This window comes from Phodopus roborovskii, unplaced genomic scaffold (genome assembly GCF_943737965.1).
Source record: "Phodopus roborovskii unplaced genomic scaffold, PHOROB, whole genome shotgun sequence".
NCBI lineage: Eukaryota > Metazoa > Chordata > Mammalia > Rodentia > Cricetidae > Phodopus > Phodopus roborovskii.
In genome coordinates, this window is record NW_026126541.1 from 12659169 (window position 1) to 12675860 (window position 16692).

Below are 16692 nucleotides of genomic sequence, written 5' to 3' on the forward strand. Positions count from 1 at the left end.
TCTTCAGTAACCTATTGGTATTTCAGGATATCATCTACAAGGTAAAAAAGTCTTTCAATAGTGAGTTTGATGCTGCCTATAAGCAAAAAGAGATAGAAATTGCTCGCGTAAGGGAAAGGAATGTTCGAATTGAAGAAATTATTTCAGACCTGGACCTGGAAGACAATGTCTGGCGACCAGTGTTTGAAGATTGTGAGCAGCCAGAAAGGGCCCTCGTGGTGGAAGACGATGAGGTACAGGCTAGCCATCTTATCCCTTTCCGTGTCTCGGGAGATTTTGCCAGCCCTGGTTTGTCCATCTGCTATGTCCATCCTCTACACTATGATTGGGCAGTGCTTAGTCACCGGGAACAAGTGCAACCAGCAGAGACAGGCTCAGCAGTGGGGACCTTTCTTTTTCGGATCCCATGGGTCCAGGGTTCTAAACACCAAACCCAGAGGAAGCAGGAGCCCAAGGCTGGGATGTTGTGGGGGTGTTGAGAAGTCTGTCTTCAGGGGTATCTCATGCCTCTGTGTGGTTTAACCTCTTCTGGCAATTTCCACAGTGTGTCTCTTCTACTAAAGAGAAGGGGTCATCTCAATGAGACTGTAGTTCCCAGGTGTGCCTGAGGAGGCGCCCCTGGGCCGGGCTTGGGTACAGGTATTAGAAGTAGAACCCCAACAGGCTGTGAAGCTGTTGATTTCAGGTAATTATCTAGGTCATTTGGGGTAATACAGGCACAGGGAGAGGGGAAGGAATACTCGATAGCTTTCAATGTCCACAGAAGTGGTTTAAAATAAAAAAATAGAAAGGACTACGTATCATCTTTTTACAGCTAAAAATACAGAGAAAATACACAAAGGAAATCTCTGGCTCATATTAAATAAGCTGAAATTATTTGGGGGCAAAATATAATCGTGTCTAGAAGTAAGTGACAATTTTTGTGATCTATGTTAGTTACCAGGTGCCATTCTAAGGCATTTGTGAAGATGCAAGCTTGATCCCCACTTCACAGATAAGGAAACTGAGGCACAAAGAAGCTAAGTAGCTTGTGCACAGTCTCCCAGCTTATGAATAAGAGCTGAGATCTGAACACTGCCCCCTGGTCACCCTTCAGAGGACAGTCGATTCCCCTCTGCCTACACTGCTTGTTTATTCAAGTCATTTTCCCTTGCCTACTGCTGTGCAGCCTGAGGCCTGAGGCACGGTGACAGCTAAGACCTCACTCTGCCACCCTCTAAGGTCCCCATCACAGCAATCACTTTTGCAATGTTACTGAAGACCAGCTGTGCTTGGCTTGAGCTCCAAGCCATACCACAAGCAAGAGAATGGTTGTTTTGCATAATCTGGGATGCCCCTGCTCTGCCTGGCTCCTGCACAGGCTACTCATGCCGCCAATGGGAATAAAGCCCTCCTCCTTGTCTGGTCACCCCCCACCCCCACCCCGTTCTGACTCTAAGACCTCTATCATTTTGGATATGACTTAGGTGATTCTTATAAACCTCCTATCATTTTGCCTTAATCTAAATACAATTCCCCCTCGGTGGAGAGAATACCCGAGAGTTAATAGATCTTCCTCCCACAATGAAAAAACTGGTTGAAAATCTGGAATGTTCCTTTAACTGCCCTCCACCCCACCCCATTCCCAATACCATTTAACGTTTTCCCAGAATGTGGAAGGAAAATCTGGCTTGATATTTTTTAAGAAACTCAACAAGAAACTATGCTTTCTCTTTCAGATTTCATTCCAAAAACATCTTCCTCCATGGCAAAAGTCCAAAGCAGAAATTACCATGCCCTTTGAAACGGGACAATTGCAACAAGCACGGGTGTGTGGCTCTGCTCAAATGCTACCCCAAACCCTCTGGCATCCTGGGACACACCCTGCATTTGTCACTTGGACCTAACCCGCCGTCCTTCTGTTCTTTCCCCATGTCACTTCCCAAACGTAATCATTTTAATAGCAGGAAGGCAGCTGCCTGCCATGTTAATGCTCTGTCACGGTCCTTCCCCAGGTATCCAATGCAAGACAAAGAGCCCTGATGGACATGATGGGAGGTGTTCTGGAAGTCAAGAAGGAAGACATCTTGAGAATGGTGAGATGCTCTGTGATCTTTGTAGAAAATGCAATAAGGCAGAAAGAGCTACTTAAATTAAAGCTCATCTGTGTTGTTCCCTGTACAACTCAGTTTTAGAAATTCTGTAGCCCCCACCCCCCCATATTCAGTAACCTACAAAGATGCCACAGTGGGCCAACCACAAATTTGTCTTCCATTCTCTCATGTACACTCACCACCACCATAAAAGGAGTGGGGGAGGGGAGGAGGAGAAGAAATGAGCACAAACGAGCAAGCGCGTTGTGTCCTGGTCTTGCTTCACCTGCAGTTGTTCAGACATACCAGGGACATTCCAGGTCTCCCTGGAGAGCTACAAACATACCGACACCATCTGTGTCTGTTACTTAAGAGGCTGTGCAACCCTAAAATGACCATTCCTCTCTCAGAGTCATGGGTTGTAAGGCTTTTCCACACCCCTCTATCTCAGCATCGATTACTCCCCTAATGTTCCCCCTTTTAGCTGCCATCTGAGCTGGGAGGTTTTGCTGTAGGACCACATTGGTGTAGTTTAGACACTAGAGCATGTGCTTTCCTTGTGTCTCCAGGTGATCCCTCAACCTGCTTTCATGGCGAAGGCTGACGCTCTGTGGACTGAAGAAGAAAGAAAGCAGTTCAAAGATTATGAGAAAAAAGTCAAGGAGCTAAATGAAGAGAGAGATAAGTACAGAAAGGTTAGAAGGACAGAAAATAAGCAAGACATCTCTAGACTCTCTAGGTCAAATTTTTCCCAGTGCCTCTAAGAACTTCATGATAATGAGAACTTAGAGAAGTTGGGATAGAAAAAAAAAAAAAAAAAACTGAAGACTGGGAACATTCAAAACAAAAGAGAAAGACACAACAGTTTTTAAAGTTTTTGTTAGTGACAACACTTTCCACATTGTTACCATCCATCCATCTGACCCTTTGTTCTAGCACATACAAGGTGTCATCAGGGACGCTACAGCTATCTGAGTTCCTATCTGAGTTCAGTAATGCTTGTGGTTGATTCGATCTCAATCTCAAGGAAAGGATTTGAGAAAAGAAAAACGTGATCAGCATGGCACACCGTTCAGTTCTTATTTGAGAGTTTTGTTATATGGTTCTATTTTTATGTTCTTCCAGCTCAAAGAAACATCCCCACATTAAAATATTTTACACTGCAGTAGAGACATTAAAGTCGGTGGTAACTGACCTTGGTAGTGCATACCTACAGTCCCAAGTCTACTTGGAAGGTAGAGCAGGAGCATCAAGGAGAGTCTAAGAAGCCTGGGATACATAGTAAAACCCCTCCAAAAGGGTTGATGTTCTGTAACAGAGCAAATAATATTCTTTTAGGATGATAATAAAACCACACCATCACTCAAGACAGGATAGAATAACTTACCAGCTTTATCATGGCATTATCTTTTCAGAAACTTCTTTGAGTCTATTGCTAACCTGCTTATATTTTTATCCAGTGTAGTTCTCCCTTGTATTTTAAGTAAGTTTAAAAGCCTAACAACTAATCATGGAAGAAGTCAAGGTTTGGAGAGCTAGGGATATAGTTGCCCAAAGACTTGACTAGAGTCAAGTGGGAAAAGTTTACCTGACTCGGGGAATGTCCTCATTTGACTGGCCAGTGGGCATGTCTGTAGGACTTTTCCTTCATTGTTGATTGATGTGGGAGGGCTCAGTCCACTGAGGTCAGTCCCACCCTCGGGCAGACAGTCCTGGGTGGTAGAAGACCACCTGGAAGCAAACAGGCTTCTCCAAGGTGCCTGTCTTGCCCACTTCTGTCCCTGCCCTGACTTCCCTCACGCATGGACTATGACCAGGACATGTGAGTTAATGCTGTCCCCAAGTTGCTTTTGTGATGGCGTTTATCCCAGCAATAGAGAGCGGTAGGAATGGTAGTGACTGTCAACCGTGCTCACTCCATGTGTAATGTATGTAGTTTCCTGCCTTCACCTCACTTCCCCGAGCATCCCTGATAGCGCTCTGGTGAAACCCCAGCCTCGATTAAATTCAGGGTCTGTCCTGGTTTGTCTCCTGCTGCTGTGATAAACACGATGACCCAAAATGACCAAAAGCAACTTGAGGAGGGAAGGGTTTGTTTCATCTTACAGTTTGGAGCCCGTCATGAAGGGAAGTCATGGCAGAAACTCAAGAAAGGAACCCACAAGCAGGAGCTGAAGCAGAGGAAGAACACTGCCTGCCATGGACTTGCTGGCCATGGCTCCCTCAGGCGGCTTTCTGTACAGCCCAGAGTGGCTTGCCCAGGGTGGCTCCAGGGTAGTCAGCTGGACACCACCACCCCACCCCACCTCCTACCCTCCCACACACACAAATAAATATTTTAAAATAAATATCAAAACAAAACCTATAATATAAAAAAAAAATCCAAGGTATTCAAAAAGAGAGGGGAAGCAAAAATTTTAGGACCAAATTTTGTATCTGTAAATTGTTATCTGTAGTCAGAATTTTTCTGGAAAGATTTGTTGCAGTTTGATTTACTGGGCCTGCTTGATTAGTGATCGTTAACATTATTTCCCTCCAATGTAGTTTTCAAACGTCCAGGCTGGGGAGATGGCCCAATGGATGGGTAAAAGTGCTTGTTGCACAAATACAAGGACCAGGATTCAAATTCTTAGATCTCACTTTAAGAAAACCAGGCCTGGCTGTGCATGTCTGTAACCCCAGTGCTGGGGTGGCTGGGGAGTGGGGGCAGGAGACAGGCAGACCCTGAAAGCTCTTTGGCCAGCCAGATTAGCCCAAATGGTGAGCTTCAGGGTTAGTGGTCTCAAAGGAACGCAGCAGAGAGTGGTAACTCGGGACACCCAACATTATCCTCTGGCCTTCACACCTGTCTGCACAGGCACATGCACACACACATACACGTGCACACAAGTATGCACACATGCATATACAACACACACAAATACACATAAAAGGGGGGATAAAATGAGAACTGAACGCAAAAATTCCAAGCACGCAGCATTTCAGATGTGTTCAGGTAGTTCTCTGCCTCCCACTCCTTCCTCCATGCAAAATGCAAGGACCAGCTGTGAAGTGTTTAATTGTCCTATGGCCTCCCATTTAGTCTCTAGAAACAGAACTGAAGAAACTTCAAAACTCTATCCAGGAGAGCACCCAGAACTTCGATGAGCATTTGAAGAGGCTTTTTGAAAGAAGGGTGAAGGCGGAGATGGTTGTCAACCAGGTAAATGAAGGCTTCGCTTCTGTATCTTGTCCTTTTAAGTGGGCTGTGGGGCTCCCGTCATCCTAGGAGCTGACCCTCACCCTTCCCTGGTGCCCATGCCCTGCATGCTGGTGCCCCCTCCCGTCTGGGCACTGCTACACTCCCTCTTTCTCCCGCTGACTTCCCCTCCAGGGTCCTGGCAAGCAGCTGCTTTAGGTAGAGGGAGGCACTCCCGAGAGGTTCTGGGGAGGTGGATGTAAAATAGGAATGGAAAGGCTTTGTCTAGGAATGGTAGTTTGCTCAAACTTGACTCTGCCGATAGCTACAAGGCTGTGCATATGTGTCTAAGCATCAGAGTATACATGGTATGTGGAAAATGCTTCAATAAAGCTGTTATTTTTCTTAATCACGCCTAGACTGCCTCCTTTTACACAGGAATATCTCCTTTTACACATGATGATGGAGGGTGGCAGACTACTAGGAGCTACTGTCACTTCTGCTCTAGAAGACACCATTTAAAAATCAAAGATTGGGATAGAACACTTGCCTTGCATGTGCAAGACTCCAGCACCAACAATGATAATAATAACAATGATTATTTTTATAATATATTATTTTTTTATTATTGCAACTTGTTAAAAACTCATTAAATTTTTCCAAATTCATGGTTTTGTGACATTTTTAAAAGAAAATGCCCAGTGGTCACTGTCTTGGTTTCCTCTTCTGTGGCTGTGATAAAATGCTCTGACAAAAGGGAGAACAGGTTCATTTTTAGCTCAGAGTTTTAAGTTGCATTCTGTCATAGCAGGGCAGCCCAGGCATCAGGAGCTCACTATATCCAGTCAGAGGAGCAATGAATGTATGTGTGCTGCCCATGTCTCTTCCTCCCTTTGTGTGGTCCATGATTCCGGTCCAGTAAGTGATTCCAACCCTCAAAAAATAACTCCTCCCCACAGCCATGCCCAGAGGCCTCTCCCTGGCAACCCTAGAGCCTTTCAGGTTAACAGTCAACATCTGTCACCTTCAAGAGAACAAGGCAATGCTCCAAACTGTAAAGTCTCTAATATCCATACTCACTCTCCTGTACAAGCGCTTCCCCTAGGCAACAAAAGTATAAGGAAGAACATCTCTTTATAAAGTATTTCAAGCCAGGAGGTGAAACCCTGTCTCCAAAAATAAAATAAGTAATTAAAATAATTCAAGCAGTAAATGAAAAGAGTGAAAACAGACAATAATCATTTTGCAACTGTCAGTAGAGTTCCTGGACTCATGCTTGGAACATCCCCAAAGATGTGAGGGGGCCCTAGCCAGAGAAAAGAAGGCTCCAGCCACGGTCTGACCGGACCTGGATCCAGCTGCCGATTTTCAAGGACTAAGGGGTTTGGGAGCCTTCTACGCTACACTGAGCACAAGCCATTGGGGAGACGCAAAACTACAGGCTGCTGAATGCTACAAATGAATTGTGAAGGAAGGAAGGAAGGAAGGAAGGAAGGAAGGAAGGAAGGGAGGGAGGGAGGGAGGGAGGGAGGGAGGGAGGGAGGGAGGGAGGGAGGGAGGGAGGGAGGAAAGGAGGAAGGAAGGAAGGAAGAAAGGGAGGGAGGGAGGAAGGGAGGGAGGGAGGAAGGGAGGGAGGGGACACAAGAGGGCGTGAAGGTTCTAAGAGATTCAGAAGATGTGACACAGTACTATTAATGGACAAGTTATGGCACCATGACAGGGGTTCACACTAAGGTAGAATGACAGAAACACGGGAGTTTGTTATTGTAGGAGTCAAAACAGTACTCATTGCTGGCCTTGAGTCCCCTGATTGACACCTAGGTTCTGTGTTGGCAAAGTTGATTTTTTTTTTTTTTTAATTGAGTGGTAATGACTAAGAGTATTGGCCTGGATCAGAACTCATTAAATAACTCATCCGTGTTAAGTCCTTTTCTGTGTATGTGTTTTCCTCATGCTGAGGGGATAGATGAGGGAAAACCGGCAATACCATTGTAAGTCCCGATTTGACTTAGGCTAGGAACGTTGACCTTCAACTCTGGTCCTCTTCCTGTTTTTTCCACAGGAGGAACTGAAAATAAACAACCTTGTGTTTTCTTTGCTGCTGGATGAAGAGCTGAGCTCCAGGGAGCAGTTCCTCAACAACTACCTCCTGAAGAAGCAGGAAGAGAAAGTAAGTCCCGGGCTCTCGGGCATCTGTGCCGGTGGCTCTCCAGCATCCATGCCCATCGTTCAGATGCAGGCTCCACATCTGGAGCCTTGTTTGAGTAAAGTCACAGACTCGACTCTAATCAAGTGAGACAAGAGACAAATGGGTGCGGTTACAATGATGTCTGCTTATTTTACTGCATAGTTTTCCTTCTGCCATCCCTGTTCAGCCATGCTCATAGTGGATTCCATGTCTGGGACTTCGCTAGATGACCAGGTAGAAGTACCCATGCCAGTCTCTTAATTAGGTGGCATGAATCTGCATCTCATACTCAGAACACTGTAGTTTCAAAGCGATACGCTGTATAGAAGACAAGACCAAATTGATTCTCAGAATAGAGTTCAAAAACAGTTTTTAATACCAGCCGGTGGTGGTGCAAGTTCTAGGACAGCCAAGGCTACATAGAAAAACCTTGTCTCATAAAGGAAAACATAAACAGCACAGCTTTCAAACATGACTGGCTGTAGGACCTTGATCAAAGCACGCAGTCTTTGAAGCTGTGCACAGGCCGCCATTCTCCACGGAATATTGTCCTCTATAGGCCATGTGGTAGTCCCAGGTGTCACTGAACCTGAAGCTATGGATTAGCCTATAGAATGAAAACTTTCATATTCAGAAACACTAAACATGAGCACAAACAGATAAGATAAAGAGATGAATATCAATGCTTATCATTAATACTTAATGTTTCAATGGGCGTCAGCCTGTTGATACTATTAATGAAGCACAGTGTGAACACAGTTACTGCATCATAGATGACTCATGTACTTACTTTTAAGAGTCTGTTTATATGACCAGGAGTGGTGGTGGTGGTTCATGCCTTAGCACTAAGGAGGCAGAAGCAGGCAGATCTCTAAGTTCAAAGCTAGCCTGGTCTACATAGTGACTTCCAGGACATCCAGAGCTACATAGAGAGACTCTACTTCAAAAACAAAACCAAAAGAATAGAAAAGGTCTGTTCATAACATACGCCAAGAACTTTTGCCAGGCGTGGTGGCACATTGCTATCACCCAGCATTTGGGAGGCTAACACAGGAGGGACCATAAGTTAAAGGCCAGCCTGGGCTACATAGTAAGACTGTGTCTGAAATGTATCATAACACCCTGGCAGGCTACCAGACATCTTTGACACAGGAGAGGCTATGTCAGAGAGGCTGGATAACATGCTCACTCTGGCTGTCACCTCATTGCATTCTATGAGGTCTCTTACTCTTAGAATCGCCTGTACCTCTGTTTAACCTGAGAACTCTCCAGTTCAGCTAACTCTCCCTGCCGTTACTGTAGAGCGGTACTTCAATAGCCATCCAGAAAGCACGGGAAGACCTGGATGTATTCAAGGAGCACCACGACAACCTGGTGGCAGAGGACAAAGTGAGTCTCGGGCACATCCACTGGATGGCACTGAGCTGTCGCACTTGGGGTCGGGGTAGGAGATCAGGACATAAATCAATGTCCTTGTAGATTGAGTGTTCTCTCTATCATCTTTAAGTCATGAGTGAATTTCACTTGGTACAGCTATACATTTCTGTAAAATCTGTGTGTTAGAAAGAAGGTTTTGTTTTTATTTCATAAGTCAAGCTTTTTCTTTTGGGGGGAAAATGTTAGTGAGGTCATCAAATTTAGGGTTCTCACACTGGGTTGGTGGAGCCCATGAGTTCCTCACACAGATCACAACAGGAACAATGGCTGGAGTGACAGCAATCAGCCAGAACAAATGAGGCAGATAAGGAATAAGGGGAAATGGATTGAACAGTAACCTGCTTGTTTCCTGAGTAGCTATTATCTGGGGACACTTCTGGATGCCTTTTTAGTATGCCAGCATGCTCCCTAGGAACAGACCCTAAAGGGAGTCTGTGTGTAGAGAATGGCTGCTCTCTAACAACTGTAAAAACCAGGTCTTAATGTCACAGTGACACACACCATCTGCATTTTAGAGATTGTGTTAACCAATGAGAAACGTCTGTGTCTCTTCAATCCTGGAAACAATGTGTTTGTCCTTAGATTCTGGAACGCAGCTTCAAAAAGGAATTTTCTGAAATGTCTGGTCACCAGGTGGATATACTCTACAAACTTTTTAAACGACGGCCAAGGTTTGTATCCCTTAGATTATCATACATGGGGTGCAGAGCCAGAGAGATGGCTCAGCAGAGTTTTAAGCCCAATGATCTGAGTGGCAGCCTTGGGATCACTGCTTTCCCTCCGAGGATTTCATGAGACTATGTTCTTGACAAAGTTTTTGTTCGCAATTTTTTAAAAATAAACTTTAAAATAAAAAATGCAAAAGAAAATAGCTCAAAATAAAGATTACCTAGAGTTTTGAAATATGTTGCTAAGCTGGGAGGAGTATTTGAATAGTTTGCTGATTTCTAACATAATAAATTGAAACTTTTGCCAGGCAGTGTTGGCACACGCCTTTTCACCCAGCACTCAGGAGACAGAGACGGGCAGAACCCTGTGAGTTTGAGGCCAGCCTGGTCTACAGAATGAGTGACAGGACAGGCTCCAAAGCTACAGAGAAATCCTGTCAGGAAAGACCAAATAAGTAAATAAAAGAATAAATAAATTGAAACAATCAAACAAACGCAATGCAGAAGTGGGTTGTGTGGGACAGCTTATGTGAGGGATACAAATTCATGCTTGCACCTTGAGCGAGTTACCAGAAACTCTGAGAATTTAGCCTGGGACTTATCACATGTCTTAATTTCTCTCTGTGTGTGCCTCTGTGTCTTCCTCTGCCTCTCTCTCTCTCTCTCTCTCTCTCCCTCTCTCTCTCTCTCTCTCTCTCTCTCTTTCTCTGTGTGTGTGTGTGTGTGTGTTTGTGCGTGTGTGTGTGTGTGTGTGTGAACATGCTTTGGGGCTGTTTGTTGTCATCTTTTATTTTACTTTATTTTTGAGACAGGGTTTCTCTGTGTAACTTTGTCCTAGAATTAGCCCTTGTAGACCAGACTGGTTTCAAACTCATAGAGATCCGCCTGCCTCTGCCTCCTGAGTGCTGGGACTAAAGGTGTGCGCCACCACCCTTGGCCATCATCTTTACTTTTTGAGACAGATTTTTCTCACTGGCCTGGGTCCTATCAATTCTCCTAGGCTGAGTAGCCAGAGAGGCCCCAGGATCTGCCCATCCAGTGCTGGGACGGATGGCAAGTGTGTGCCCTGTAGGAGGGCTTCTGGGGTGGAGTACAGGTGTTTGTCCTGTTCAGTACTCACGGAGCTATCTCTCTAGTTGTTTCCCTCCTTCAAAAAGCACTTTCTCTTTTTTGTTTTACTTTGCATCTCTTGAGAGAGTCTTGACTATATAGCACTGGCTGGCCTGAAGCTCAATATGTAGTCCAGACTGGCCTCAAACTTTTAGTTATTTTCTTGCCTCTCGAGTGCAGGGATTACAGTGTGGGCTACCAGGTCTGGCTGGGAGTGTGCTAATTGTAAACCCATGGGAAACATTGATCATCAAATAGAATTTTTAGAGATCTAATTCCACTGTCTCTCAGACCCAGAGCTGGCCTTGGGCCAGTAACTTCTCCCAGAAGCCAACTATCCTGTCTCAGAGGTTTGAGTGAAACCATCACTATGGCTGTATACTGTCTCGTGTCTCCAATGGGAGTGCCTACACAGGTCTTTGTACCCTTCTTCTCTCCTTAGCTGCAGTCCAAGAAAACTAAGCTATTAATATAAACAAAGAGGGCCAAGTGGATATGCCATTCAGTCCCAGTGGATACACACACTGCTTATTGGCTATTTATTAGCCTGTTCACATCACACACACACACACACACACACACACACACACACACACACAGTGGGTTTTCTAGCATGGGTAAAGCTGCCAGTGCCAGCAACAATCAGGGGAGCCTGTATGTCTAGGGCCTGTCTGGGGACCTAGAGTATGGAATGACAAAAGTGGGTGCTTGTCCCTGGAGTAACCCACTCATTAGCCCTGAAGTAACAAAAGCAATACGCTAATGGCCTGTTACCAGTGTTTTTGTTTTGTCTGTTGGTATCTGTGAGAGTATAAAATGTTGATGATCGTTTCTTGCTAAAATCAGGGTCCACAAACAGAAAACACAGGCAGATGTGAACAGTCTTGTTCCATATGGAGATCGGCCAGGATCTGGCAAGTTAAGTAAGGACAACTTTGCCCAGCTAATGAAATCCATGGATGAGTTGGACAATATCAACAACATGCCAGAAGGCTTGGACCCCTCAGTCTGGGAACATTTCTGCATAAGCAGGCGAGCAAAAGTGGAAAATGAATACAAAGTATGCAACTTTGTTTTAACTTTTATTTTAGGTGCACTAATAGCAAATATCACAACTGTCAGCATATCCAGGAAAACTAAGTTTTAAGATTCTCTGGCCGGGTAGTAGTTAGTTATATTAATAATAATAATATTATGTGGGCTGCTATTAATCTTCAAGGTCCAAAATGGTGGCTGCTAGTACTAGCAGTTAGTGTGCACTGGGAATATTTGTGACCAGCACTACTAAGTGTTTGAGTGGGAAACACATACAGATTTAGGAGAAATACCATGGGACACATGGGAAATGTCTCATGAATATTTTTACATTGCTTATAAGCAGAATTATCTCTTGGAGAGACTGTGTTCAATTAAAAGTATTAGTAAAATGAAGTTCATCTGTTTCATGTCACTTTTTTATAATGTGACTACAACGTTTAAAATTACACATGTGGTTCACACTGCTCTTCTAACACTGTTAGAAATGATCTCATTTTGCACAGAATATATTTAGCTCGCCAGAAGCAGCTTCACCCTTTCCAGAAGAAGGGGTGGGGCTGTAGTAGCAGTAAAGGCACGAGAACATGCTTCACTGTGAAGAGACCTGCTTCCTGACCACCTCTGTCTCCTCTCTCCTAATTCCCAAGTCAGTGCACATACATCAGATTGGCAAATTTTTATTGAGTCTCTATGATTCTAGAATTTTATCTAAAGTGATGGGAACAGATTTCAAAATGTTATATAGACATGTACATAACACACACACACACACACACACACACACACACCAATTGCATACTTGCCTTTCAGCAAGAGGCCAAGTCAATACTCTTTAAATTTCTTAATGAATATGCCAGCCATGTTTTAAATAATTTGCCTACTGGCAGACATTTAGATTTTTATTAATCTCTGAGAAACGTAGGCTTATTAGGAAAAATCAAAGACAGATGCTGTCTCCAGTCAAACCTCAACATGTCCTGACACACTGGTGGTTGGTTTTACCAGGTGAAACAAAAGGCTGCCGGCCTCCAGGAAATGATGACTTTTCTCCGGAAGAGACTGGAGGATGATGAGGCTGTACAGCATGAGATTGAGAGAGTGTTCCATGAGCTCATCCGGTAATTGGAACCTCTCAGGCTTATTCCTTCATATTCACAGTGTGAATTGGGCCAGCTCTTTCAAGCAGGGTTACCACTGCAGAGACAGCCTCTTGCCTGACTGGTCCACAGCTGGCTCTGCCTCAGTCCTGGCACTGTGTTGAAAGGTTCTATTGTATAGAGTGCACCTTGTTACACAGGGCTTGCTTCAAAAGAGAATTTGCCATGTGTGCTCTTAACACAAAGAAGCAAACTTTGGGAGAGGGGAGAATTGTAGTTTTGTGTAAATCTGCTCCTACCACATAAAAGCACGAAGAGCCAGTCTCTGCCAGTGGAGACCTTGGGGCTCAAAGCTGAGTGGAACCAAGCAGATTTCCAAACAGTTTCTCCACAAACACCCGCAAGATTTGTATTTTTCTTCATGGAGCCTGGTGATTTGCCTGAATGCTTTGTATAGTCTTTACTTCAAAAAAGTATATACCCACATGGATAAATACATCAGTGATGCTCCCAAATTCATCAGTATACCTGAGTTTTAGGTCCAGGCTATAGGGCGAATACAAATTAGGCAACAGATTTGACAAGTAGCATATAGATTTAGTATTGTTGGTATATTATCTAAAATCAATAAGGTTGCCACATGGTGGTAGTGCATGCCTTTAATCTCAGCACTAGGGAGGCAGAGTCAGGAGGATCTCTATGAGTTCAAGGCCAGCCTGGTCTATAAAGTGAATCCCAGGACAGCCAGGACAGACTGTTACCCTGACTCAAAAGACAAACAAACAAACCAATAAGAACATAATTTTAATAGATTTGCTATTCAAAATATTCTGCTTCATTTTAAAAATTCTTTTCATTACAATCAAAACTACACCATTTTTTTTTTCTAATAGTAAAAGTTCAGGACTAATTCTGCCCCTGCTGTTGTTTGAGCAACCCAAGTAGAATTCCAGATCAAGTGAGGAGGCACTTAGAGGAACTTCCTGGAAGGGGTCTTCATGCTACTCAGGGTGTCTTCCATAGGCTGCTTAGAATGTCATTTCTCGGATAATAGGTGAAGTTTGAAATCTATGTATACTATAGATACCCCTTTTGAAGTCTATTTCCATTTAGATTACAGGAAGAGAAAGTGAAATTCCAGGTGAATTTGACAATACAAATTCTTCTTAAACAAGGACAAGTAGAACTGGAGAATTTCCAGTTGATTCTGGAATATTCTGATGCAATTCTCATCAACAAGAACATAATTGAAGACTTAAATTCTGTGATTCGGGTAATTATAGTTTTTGGACATATTGCCTTTTGTACAAAATAATTTATCATTTCCATGGTAACTGTGCTGGCTAGTTTTATGTCAACTCTACACAAGCTAAAGGGAACCTCAACTGAAAAAAATGCCTCCAGAAGATCGGGCTGTAGGCAAGACTGTAGTGCATTTTCTTAATTAGTGATTGATGGGGGGAGGGTTCAGCTCATTGTGGGTGGGGTCACCCCTGGCCCTAGTGGTCCTGGGTTCTGTAAGAAAGGATTACTGTGTGAGCTATGAAAAGCAAACTAGTAAGCATCACTCCTCCATGGCCTCAGCATGAGCTTCTGCCTCCAGGTTCCTGCCCTATCCTGACTTCCTTCAATGATGAACAGCGATGTAGAAGTGTAAGCCAAATAAACCCTTTCCTCCCCAAATCGTTTTTGATCACAGTGTTTCGTCACAGCAACGGTAACCCTAAGACAGTAACTTTAATTCAGTTTCATCAGTGTTTCGTCTTAGTGGCTGCCATTACATTAATCCATAGAACTTCATAAATGTGCCCAGATTGTAAATATTTTTAAAATCTCCCTAGATGATTCTAAGGTACATAAAGTTCAAGACACTGAGGCTAAGTATCCATTCTAATATGCCTTAGTTTATATAAAGTTTATATGTCTCAGTATATAATTACTTGATTTATGAAACTCTGTTGTCTAATAATTACAGTTCTGGTCTTAGATATGAGAGGCCCCACCCCACCCCTACTCGTGATTTAATCTAGCTAAGGTTTGCCGATCTTACTGATCTTTTTCAAAGGGCCAGCTTTCAATTTCACGGATTCTATTGCTCTCCTGTTTTCTATTTCATGTGAAGTTAATGATGCAGACTCTTTTTTTCCTGTGTAACAAGAAAATCTGAACCAGTGCCAGCTTAGTTTTAGCAGTATTCAAAGCTCTGCCCTACTAATGCTCTGCCCGCCCCTCCCTCTCTGTTCTGTGTTCGCTCTGTCTTCCCATATTATGTTCTCATTTACACTGATTCATAGACTTCTGTGTGCCTTTTTCTCTTAATTATATGAGAGGAAAGGAGTAATTAGGAGTCAGACTGGATTTTACATTTACTTTGTATTCATATTTGTAAGTAGTATTTTTATCGTTTTCTTTGAGTGTCTTGTACTATCTCTTCTTTTGATTTGAAGGACTTCCTATATAGTGTCTCTTACAGAGCAAGTCCACTGCAATGGGTTTTCTCCACCCACTCAGTTCCTCTCAAAATCTCGTTTGTTTCTCCTTTGAAATAGTCCACTCTATGTTTCGTTTTTTGAGAGAAGGCTGACCTCAAACTTGAGATCTTTCCACCTCAGCCTTCCGAGTGCCAGGACTACAGGAGCCAGCCTAGCCTTCATTTGGGAAACACTTTCTATAACTACAAGATTCTTAAATTCTTGACTGACAGTTTGTGTCAGGTTTTCTTCCTGTTTGGTCTCACTATCTTCCTCCTTACTTTTCTCTAGGAGTGTATGATTTGGTAGGGTTTGCTTTGCTCTGCCTTTTCTTTCTTCCTTTCTTTTTTTTTCCTTCTGCCCTTTCCCTAGCCAAAATCATCCTCCTGAGGCAGTGTTTGCTGTTCTCTGTGACTGAAGGCCTTGCTCTGAGGGAAAAGGTTAGCATTTCCTAAGTGCTGGTCCCAGTCTTTCTCCAAGACTAAACCACCAAAGTAGACTCAACTTTCTGCCTTCTCCGTGTTCCTGGTAAGCACGAGGGTGGTGGGTATTTGCAGAATATGCCGTGTTTAGCCAGGCTTGGTAATACCTGGAATCTCACAACTCAGGGGCCAGGGCAGAAAGATGTAAGTTCAATGCTGGCCTAGACTACATACCAAACCATGATCTTGTCTCAGAAAATCTTAAAATCGTGGGTTGAGCGTCTAAATAGATAATTAACTGATGCTAGAAAGATTGGATGGTTGTAGCTTTGGCTAAAGCCATAGAGTGAAGAGTTTTGACCTTTGTTATTTTGAGATGTATTTAAAACATTCCAGTGGAATGTCCAGCCTGACAGAGTTCAGAGTTGAAACACACTCTTTATAGAGCACATGTAATAACTCTATCAATTATTACATACTACTTCTAGGTCATTAAAGCCATGAGATTGCTCAAGGCAACCTAGGAAGTCAGGTAGACCAAAAATAGGGAGTTTGTGTGTGTACCTCCAACTGAGCTCTGAAAGGTCCAGTACAGAAGACAGGAAAGGAGATGGAGGACAAACTAGTAAAGCAGGGGAGAACACTAGAACAGTGTCTCCTAGACACCCAAGAACAAAGATCCCAGGGAGTAGAGAGATGTGTACATAGAGTCAACTACTTGACAGTAGTCTCAAGAAAGTCTCAAGAGGACAGGGTGTCCCTAGTGAGGGCAAGGGTCACATGACATGGGAAGTAAAGGCACTGATGTAAGTGCACCCTACAACACTGGCTGAGGTAATGGTAGAAAGGAGGTGTAGCTCTCAAACAGTAGCTCTCGGCCTTACCACCCTTGACATCTGGGACAGACTGTTTTCTACGGGGGCTGCCCTGTGCTTTGCAGGCTGCGTAGCGTCATCCCTGACCTCTACTCACTAGATACCAACAGCAACCTCTCTGGCTGTGGCAACCCAA

At 43.8% G+C, this 16692-nt stretch overlaps 1 protein-coding gene across 1 annotated transcript in view; it reads left to right on the forward strand.

Annotated features, from left to right (window-relative positions):
* Positions 1–16692, forward strand: part of Cfap43 (cilia and flagella associated protein 43) — an 84711-nt gene that overhangs the window by 63844 nt on the left and 4175 nt on the right. Inside the window, exons 24-34 of the mRNA XM_051199725.1 lie at positions 27–233; positions 1719–1808; positions 1995–2075; positions 2642–2767; positions 5155–5274; positions 7313–7420; positions 8741–8827; positions 9458–9546; positions 11500–11713; positions 12697–12809; positions 13902–14061. Of these exons, the coding sequence (XP_051055682.1) occupies positions 27–233; positions 1719–1808; positions 1995–2075; positions 2642–2767; positions 5155–5274; positions 7313–7420; positions 8741–8827; positions 9458–9546; positions 11500–11713; positions 12697–12809; positions 13902–14061 (1395 nt within the window). The remainder of the gene's footprint in view (positions 1–26; positions 234–1718; positions 1809–1994; positions 2076–2641; positions 2768–5154; positions 5275–7312; positions 7421–8740; positions 8828–9457; positions 9547–11499; positions 11714–12696; positions 12810–13901; positions 14062–16692) is intronic.